General features: G+C 40.4%; 1 protein-coding gene across 1 annotated transcript; it reads left to right on the forward strand.

The window, feature by feature from the left end:
• Positions 1–2,332: 2,332 nt before the first annotated feature.
• On the forward strand, positions 2,333–6,100 carry irx4b (iroquois homeobox 4b). The gene is made up of 6 exons (XM_023272252.3): positions 2,333–2,838; positions 3,236–3,418; positions 3,643–3,755; positions 4,147–4,303; positions 4,477–4,630; positions 4,715–6,100. Exons 1-6 carry the CDS (start codon positions 2,794–2,796, stop codon positions 5,296–5,298), a joined length of 1,236 nt encoding a protein of 411 aa, XP_023128020.2. The 5' UTR covers positions 2,333–2,793; the 3' UTR covers positions 5,299–6,100.
• Positions 6,101–10,028: the final 3,928 nt, after the last annotated feature.

The following is a 10,028-nucleotide window of genomic DNA, read 5'->3' on the forward strand; positions in this document are numbered from 1 at the left end:
CACCCACAGCACCGAGGTTCATGTACCATATTAGGCTATAATTTTTTCACTTAGTTTTGTTGTATTTGTGACAAAAGTTTTGTTTACACTCGCTGTTTAGCTTTTGCGCCAAACTTTCATGACCAAAGCTTGGAAAAGATCATGGTCTGGGGTAAAATATACCCTTTCAAAACAAAAATGAATCACATTATGAGCCAAACTTCACATTGCCTGAAGTGCTAATGACAACATCAGTTGAGAAAATTTCACAGCTGTGTCATGGTGTCTATTTTTAAGATTCGGGGAATTCAAAGTTACTTGGAAAAAAAAAGTATGCCAAACGGTACCTTGTGTGTTCAGATGTGATGCCAAGAGATCCTGACAAAGCAGCTGTATGTGACAAGTTGTAAGCTAGACCGGACTGGGACGTTGTGGCAATATAACCATGTCATTTCCTGTCATACTTACTATGGCCACTAGAGGATACAGTCACAATTAAATGGAATTATTGTAATTGGTTGCTTACACAAATTACCTATGGAGTTGTTTTTTTATGGGAGGATAATGTTACTTAAGCATTCCTAGTACTACACCGTCTGGTTTAATACAGAAAAGGTCTTCATGAGTCTGAGAGGAAACATCATTAGGATTTAACCAAAACTGCAATCTTTCCCCTATCTAAACCAAAAGTTGTTTTTTTTTTTGTTCTCTAAACCAAACTCCAAATGGTAGTCTGATGCCACAGTTCTGCGCTTAAAACTAATGCTTCATTTACTCTCACAAAATGCCTCTGAACAAAATCTAGGTTCTCTAAACAAATTTAATTTAATAAGCAATTAAATATTATGCAAATTTAGAGGCATCCTCTGATTAAAATCAAGTTTGTACCTTGTAAACAAATTAAATCATTGTGTACTTGAAGACAAACAATGAGTAAAATAAGCAGTCATGACGGAGTAGTTCTGTGTTTTAAAAACATGGATTTAGAGGGTTTTATACATGAGAAACCTCAGGTCTATACGTAGAGAGGGACTTTTTCTGTATCATTAGTTTTCTTCAGAATCAGTTTCAGTTTCAAACATATCTATATGGCTGAATTACTCCAATATTGCAATCTTCTGTTGTGATGTGTAGAGAGGTTTCACAGTGTTTAAGCAGAGTTGTAGGTGAGCTGGTGTGCTCGAGCTTCGGTGTATGGGGAGACTTGCATTTAGAAGGATTTCATAGATCTGCACATTGTCAAAGAGAGGGATAATTTTCATTGCAGAAAAATACTTTTAAATATGCAACATTGACACAGATGAATTTTTAGAGGTTTAATCAATGATCAGAGAGAAAATTTCATTTACAGAAGGCAGGCTTGCAACCTCGCAATCACTTACTAAAAATGTATATTATCTTGAATCTTCCACCGAGGCCAAGGCCCAAACTCGGTTTTATTAAAAGCGGTCTGGATCTTCACCAAAATTTGATGGGTTCCTCCAGTGCCATGATGGCAAGTGTATTAGATCTGATGTCTGTTGGCAAAATGGTACAGGAGTCCCCAGTACAGAGGCATTGGAGATGCTTCCTACAGACAGCATTAAATATCTACGAAAGGTATATCTATGAAGGGAATAATGAGTCTGGGGTGGGAAACAAATTAAGACGACCAAAAACAAAACCGCAACTACAGCATTAATAAATTCCATACATTCATATTATAGTTACATTTTTGGGACAAATGTAACTAAATATTTCACTACCACAAACCCCAACATTTTCCACATCCCTCTTTTTCTTGCATCTGCCCTAGACTTCACCCTCCTCTACATGTAAAAAATGAATAAAAACCTAAAGATGGATTAAGCAAAAAAAAAAAAAAATAGTTTCCACTTCGTCAGGGCAGCTTAAGACTTTGTTATTAAAAACATGACAAGCCATTCAGCTGCTAAAGGTGCTTACTCAAGGGAATGCATGGAGTGTTTATTCTTTGATTAATTTGCTTGGAGGAGACCTGAAATTTCCCCACTCATGAATATGTGGGTGACAGCGAGACTTCTCCGTGGTGACAAGTTATCTAAACTACAGGGCAAAACGATTATGCTAATATCAGGTTGTAGTCATCAATCATCTCGTGTCAATGTGGTGTCAACGCATCACCACATCCCTGATCCCCCCTCTGGCCATACTGCGTGTGTAGATGTGTGCGTATGCGTGCCATGTCTGCAGCTGTGTGTGTTTATTTGGAAAGCAGAATTGATCACATTCTCTTTACGCCTAGGGGACTGTTGGGGTTGCACTGCGCAGAGCTGTTCTCTTGGATAAGAGCTGAAAGAAAACTGGGAGGGAATTAATTAGGTGAGTTTCTTCGTCTTGATATGAACACCGGGCTACACGCACAGAGTCCGGGCTGACGTCAGAGAGACGCGCCTTAAAACCAAAGAGCGCATCACAGAGAGATGCATGGTTTGATCACACACACACACACTCACATAGACACACGAGAACTGGCTTTGGATTGTAAGATCGCAGGGACACTGTAGAAGCTGCGGCAGCGAGGTGAATGAGGCGGAACTGCAAGAGAAGCCAAGAAGTTACTTTTAAAGTCTGCTGATCGCGGTGCGTAAAATGAAAGTCGTGCGTAAATGTCTGCGTGTCTTCATTTGGAAACGGCGGTAGATGATATTCAGACGAAAAAAATAACAAAAACTGGAAAGTTCACCGGAAAACTTGCTCCGAAGTAGTGTCAGCGGCAAAAATCTGCGTTTGGTACGGATGCTGTTGGACGTTGCCCCGCGTCTGCACTCCTGCGTTTTTGATCTCATTTGAACCATGGCTTACTCTCAGCTGGGATACTCCTACTCCACCACCCCACAGGTACTGTCAATATGCTCGTTTTCTTTATTGTTACTGTTGGAGATTTATGCTGAATAAAGACGGCGTCAAGACTTTATCAGAACAGACGTCCACAATTTTTAAAATTTGACTCGTTCTAAAATGTTGCAAATCCAACTCTTCAACGGGTTGTTTCTGTTGCGTTTTCTACTTTATTAATTTTGCTTGAAGAAATACCTGACTTGTAAAAACTAACTTTTAGTAAATTTAAGGAAAAACATGAAAAATAAAAGTAGAGCATATACTTAAGCCCCAATATAGACACACCACGAGTTTTTCTCGGTTATAACTACTTTGTACACTGACTTCTTATTGTTATTATGTGTGTGCGATTAATTTTCACGCGTGGGACAAATTAGTTTTATTCATTTCTCCATAGTTTTTGATGACCTCCGGTTCTCTGGCCGGCTGCTTGGAGGCGGGAACTCCTCCGTCCCACCCGGTGCTGCGCTCCCCAGGTCACCAGCTCACCCCTGGAACTGGCATCGGGGTCTACAGCGGCCCTTATCCAAAGAGCCAAAGCTATTACAACACCTGCGCCAGCGACGCTCTCTATTCCAGAGTGAGAACCACATTTCACTATTAGCTCACTGATGTTGTTGGCATTACCTTAAAATGTACAATTGCGCAGAAGTCAGTAGAGACAGAAAAGAAGGGAGGAGAACGAGTAGCAAACAAGCACTGAAGCCATTACCAGAGCATTTCTGAAATAAAAAAGGGACTATTTTTTAGAGTTTAAGCTCGATTAGAATTTTATTCATGGCATTTATTTTTCAATCTTGTCAGGGGCCACTAGATCCCAAAGAAGGAGCTGCATCTGTGCATGTGGGGACATCTCAGACTCCTGCCTACTACCCTTATGAATACACATTTGGACAATATCCTTATGACAGATATGGGTAAGTCAGTGAGTGCTTTTATTGCCTGTGAATAAAAGCCTATTTTCTCAAAAGAAAACTTTAATATATTAAGATCATACATCATTTACTTAGGGCTGCTGACAAATATTTCTAGGGTGTCTGTCGTAACTTTATAATGACTTCATATTCTTTTATGTTTTCATATTTTAGTATTATACCAGAACTTTAATATCCATATTGGGAATTAATGTCTGGGACTAGTATATGCTATGCAGCAGTGGTTTGATTGTGGTATAATATCTCTCCTAAGACATCATTCATATAGTATTTTATAGTCAATAAATGAGAGGGGATTTTTTTTTATAGCAAATAACATTCACTTTTTTTGGTACGAACTAACTATTACAGTGATTGTCACCGTTTGTCTCAGGTATTCTTGCTCGGATGGTGCTTCACGTCGCAAAAATGCCACCCGAGAGACCACCAGCACCCTGAAGGCTTGGCTGCAGGAGCACCAGAAGAACCCCTACCCAACGAAGGGGGAGAAGATAATGCTCGCTATCATCACCAGGATGACTCTGACACAGGTGGGTTTTAGAAAAATATTACATGTTTCATGGAACATTTGTCTTTATTTTTGTTTACTTTAATTCCACATTTTTCTTACACCTTTCCTTTTATTAATTCCCATATAATGCACTTGCTTCTTGTTTATATGATTTGAAGTTCCTTTCTGACCTCCATTCCTTCCCTCTCTCAGGTGTCTACATGGTTTGCCAATGCACGCAGGAGACTGAAGAAGGAGAATAAGGTGACGTGGTCACCACGAGCCTGTAAAAGCTCTGATGACCGATGCTGTGAAGACGACAGTGACGAGGCTGAGAAGCCACCCAAGAGTGACAAAGACCTTCCTGGTAAGCAAGGCCTGAATGTTTCTTGGTTAGCTTAAGTTTAATTGGCATGCACAGACTTATTGTCTGCATCATTCATTGTTTCAGATCAGCAGTGTGCAGACCTACAGAGTGATCTTGAGGACTTCGACCTGCTGGAATCAGACGCTTCCGACTGTGAACCGAAAGCACAGTTTATACCTGAGGACAACGAAGCAAACCCGAACACAGACCTCCCACACGGGCATCTCACACACAACTCTGATCCACTGCACGGAAAAGACAGACTATCCCCGGACTGCCCCAAACTCACGCCGGTCCACCACCAAAACAGCTCCTTCTATCTTAATCCAGACCTTCGAAACACAGACACCAAGCCGAAAATCTGGTCCATTGCTCAAACTGCGGTGTCTTTGGAAGCCAGCTTGCAGCCAGAATACCCTCCTTGTATGCTGTCGTCGGCCGGGTCTTCCTCACCTGGCTATCCGACAAATATGGCACTCACCAAGGCAGACAGGCAACAGGAATCACCAGTCGCCACACTCAGAGAATGGGTGGACGGAGTTTTCCACGATCCTCCTTTCCAGCAGCCCAAACCAGCTGAGGTGTGGAAAGGCTTAAATGAAGCAGTGATGGACAGCAGAACACCTAGACAGTCCTTTGAAATTGTTCGGTCTACGTCATCTTTGTAGTCCACCAACACATCGTCAGTGGGACATTTTGACTGCTGGACTTATAGCAAAAGTCTATATTTTGTTTGGGTGACGTGATAAATTGACCGTTCGCTAACGCCTGATAAAATTTTTGGTTTAGGCAAAAGTAAACAAAAGCAGGATCCTCATTTTCTAGTCCACAGGTGTCGATTTTTCAGTCTGAAATGAACAATGGAAAACTTGTGGAGCTACATGTCTGATCCCCAAGTCCGACTGACTTTGATGTGGATTTCTTTTAAAACAAGAATCTGAAATATGCATTTGTGCACTACATACATGATATCATGCTAAAAGCCTGAGGCTTAAGTTTCATGTCTAGAGCAAAAAGTCGACACCACAACCAGCTGATAGTACATGTAGACAATGTGCAGCCTTTTAGGATGAGACATGCCAACAACTGCAGCTTAGAGCAGTTCCATCCATCTTTAAACTGTTTGTCATATGTTTTTGTTTTGGAAAGGCTTGAAAAAAGATTGATGTATAGAGTGTACATTACCAAACAGAGCAGTTGTGCTTAGTTACAATTGCTAAGCCATGATTGGATAATTGTTATTGGATGAAGGGGTTTAGCGAACGGTCAATTAGCAGTGGCAATTTGATATTCCCCAACTGTCTTACAGCTTACAGACTCTTACGAACCTCGTCGATGATCAGATGTCACCACACACTTCCCCGCAGCAAGGATGTACGGTTAACACACATGAAAAATATACAGTATTGTACACTTGCACTATAGCCTGCACATGCACTGAGTCACAGAAATAAAAAGTGTATTCCGTAGCATGGCCAAGTTCTCTGAGTGTGCCTTTACATTAGCTGTCCACTGCACAGGAACCAATAGTGGAATCACTTTAGATGATATAAATCCTGTTCAGGAGTAGTGGAATATACCTCCCCAGCTTTGGATATGTGTGTGTGTGTGTGAGGGTGTTTGTGTGTGTTTGGAGGGAGTGAAAGGGGGAAAGTGGGTGGTATTCAGCCGTGACTAATGGAAACACACAGAGGAGGGTGCTGCTAAATTGTTAAATCGATGCCACTTCCACCTCGGCTCCAGATATAGCTGCAATCAGCGATGCGTCCCTTTTCATTAGGCAGCTTTTGACTTAGTCAACCTGGGACTTGCAAGGAAATCCACCACAAGCAAAATGTTTCGTACAAGCTCTTAGATAATTTTAAGTAAGCGTCACATCTTTATCCACTCTAGTGATCTTTTTCTTTTTTCACACAGGCAACAATAAGAAACATCCCTGAAATAAACATAAAAATAAGTCTGGCATCATTAGACATAAATGTTTTATTTTTAAAAAAAATACATTCCCATCAACTTTAATTATTAAAGGAAACTTAGCAAATTTAGCCCACAAAACATTTAAACCGATGCTTTTTAAAACGCTGCACAACAAGAAACAGTGAGAAGTTAGTTTTTTTTTTCACCCACATCTTTCTCCTCCTCCTGTTTTCGATTTAGGAACAGTGATGAAGTATTTATCAGAACAGAGGAGGGATCTGCCTAGGCTTTGTATGGAATTAACCATTTCAGATTAAATAATTCAGGATGAATTCAACCGAGAATTTCATTCTGTTTCTGCCTCATAAATAAGTAAGATTTAAGATGATAAATAATGACATCTGACTTCTTATTTCTTTAAAGTTTTCTTTCTTTCACTTGCTGGCGGACAGGATCTTACTGTGGCAGACTGCAGATAAATCTTTTTCATTATTTTATTTGTTTTGGTTTTTTTTTGCATTATTCTATCTAAAATTAATGTAACAGAACCAATACAGTTTTGTTTCCTTTTTTAAAAAACACAACTTGCGGTAGATTTGACTTGAGAAGAAGCGGTGGTGGTATCATGAAGGATGTGGAATGGCAGTCAGATAAGAGGTCGGCTCAGTGCTGAGTGGGGTTAAGAGATATAAGGTTATATTTGTTCTCACTCTTAGCAGTCTGAGACATGACTTTTCTCTTGGGTACAGAGCACAGGAATAACTGCAAAGGCACATACAATATATACCCAATAAATGAAATCTGATCTAAGTTTGGTCAAAAAAAATGTCCATGTTCACTTATTTTTTAGTGATAAATTTCAGGAATCCAACGTATTTAACTCTGGTTTTGCAAAGTGCATTTTTTTTTTGTAAAGCTGTGTTGTACAAACTAATGTTAAATACATTCTATTAAGTTCTATTTTATGAGTAATTTTAAAAAAATGGTTACAATTACATTTTGAAGTCACAGCACAGTTAATCTGAAATTTAAATCACCAACAATTTTTTTTTTCAGTCAGTTGAGGGCAGCAATCCTAATGTTTATATTTAAGAATGATATGAAAGACAGGTGTGGCGCAATATTAACATTTATTATTTCTTATAAGTGTCAAATAAATAACATATCATTATAATTCTTGGTAGTAGTAGTAGTATCATTACCAGCATTATTAAGTCCAACATTCTTGTTTTTGCTCTATTTTGGCCTCAACCAACTCCTGAGTAAAATATCGGTCTCATCAAGTTGACAAATGTGCCTTTGTGCTTGTCTGATGTTGCTGTTTGGTTGGTTTTTAGAGCTTTTTCACTGAAAGCAGCTGCCTATTTTGGCCAAAAACTACAAGATCTGTGAGACTGAGCTGCAGCAGAAGGCTAAAATTATGGGACAGAAAACCTAAACAGCGAGCTGAAGAACACTGAAAACCTCCATACAGCTGAGAAGAACATAATAATCTGGTAATAATTCTATATGGGTTCATCACTATGAGGGAAAGCATTCATAAAACACAATGATTAGATTTATTGCTGGTATAAAAATACAGATTATAGTGACTATAAAAGTGTTCTGGCTGCAGGATGTGTATCTCATTCTGTTGGTAGAAGACTGAATTTATTGGTAACTGACTAAAATTTTAAAATCATTTTAAAATCAGAGCATGGTCAACCTAAACTTCAAAAAACCTGCTTGGATAAAGTGTTGTATGTGAGCTTCACAACGAGTGAAGAATGTATCGCGTCAGAACACTATCAGAACTAGAACTGTGGCTGATTTCTTGCTCGTACTTTACCCGTTTCTTGAGAGATTTCCCTCACCTCTATTTTTCACCACTGACCGCTCACACTCTGCTCTCCTCACTCCTCCAGCCATCTTCTCCCTTCTCTTGCCTCTTCTCCTTCCCCACATCTGTCTCTCATTCCCCCGTCCTCCATCTTCTCCCTCCCGCCTCCTTCCCTCTGCTCGTCTCACCTCACCTCTGTCTGCTCTCGACACACAAGCTCAACATCCAGTCTGACACGAAGGCCTGCTCCCTGGGCCATATAATGTGATTAAGACTCAGTGTGTTGCTGCACAGGTCGGGGAATGTTAGACCCACTGTTTACTTGTCTGGCTCACAGCACCAGGAGTTACTTGGCCCTTTGTGTCTTATGGGAGAATGGACACAGACGTGATAGGCAAGAGGGCTTTTTATTTGACCTCGAACAGCAAACTGATAATGTTCACGTTAATTTTGATTTACACTTATTGTTTCTTCATATCATTATTTCCTTCTGCACAATTCAGGACCACTTCTACTTTTAAAATATCAAGTGGAATGTCTTGCATAGGAAGTATTGACAACTTCAAATTACTCCTCTCTGCACCTTCTGTCTGACACCTATTTCCTTTCAACACTGTCTGTGCCTCTGTTGCATACTCAAACACGCACACACTCACTGGCATAGATATACACTCAGTTCTAAGTCTCTTGTGTCTTGTCACACACACTTTGGTTTTCCGGGGCTATCAAAGTGCTGAGTGCAAACTCTCTCCTCCAAAAACTGTCACATGTCGCCAGAGGTGTCTCGCTCCCTGCCGTAACCCTCTGAGCTCCTGGCACAAGAACAAGTCATTATTTCCATGGTAAAGGTCAGAAGCTCTGTCACCTGACTCTAAAGTGGAGCTGAGTGGAGTCGCCCCGAGACAATGACCAAAGGTCAGTTTTCTGTTTTGCCTCTCATACAGTAAGTGTAGATTTGAGGAGGACGGGCTGCTCCCAGATCTGCCTGTGAGCCCCTTTTGGTCACAGTGGCTTTCAGACATGGAGTCTCAGATAATTGGCTGCAGGGAGCTCCATAATGAGCCTCGGGGCCTGTAATGTGACACATCTTCAAGGAGAAATATTTTAATAGGGCAATTACAGCGATGAGGAGAATGTTTTGTGTAGAGTGAGCGATTGTTGTGGAGGGACGCTGCGTTAAGGAATTCAATGGCATTTAACTCCATTATCTATTGTGAGGCTCAGTGGCGAGGACATTTTCAATATGATTACAGTCTCATTTCAGCTCATCTTTGTCTGGATGGTCTGACCCAACAGTTCAGGTCATATTATGCTTAAGGATTGTATTTGCAATTACCATCTAATATTATGCAGAAAGAAACGGGTAACTGGATGTAGTGGGAGAGCTTGTGTTGATTTAAAAGTTCAAAACTGAACCCATGAGTGAGTCCGTCTGCAAATTGGATGAATCCACCTTTATAATCTGGAGTTCCTTGACATAAGCGTATGATGTTGAAGGATATTACATTATGCTGGGCAATGCGTTTAAGGGCAGTGAATAATTAAAGAGTGCAGTTAAACCCGGCACAAAAACACTGCGCTGTTTAATTCAGCACAATTCATATGCTCAGTTTCATCTGAAGATTTTGCCCCTGGCATCGCCTCCAACTCAACCAACCACCA

The sequence above is a fragment of the Amphiprion ocellaris genome, chromosome 15 (assembly GCF_022539595.1).
Source record: "Amphiprion ocellaris isolate individual 3 ecotype Okinawa chromosome 15, ASM2253959v1, whole genome shotgun sequence".
In the NCBI taxonomy this organism is placed as follows: domain Eukaryota; kingdom Metazoa; phylum Chordata; class Actinopteri; family Pomacentridae; genus Amphiprion; species Amphiprion ocellaris.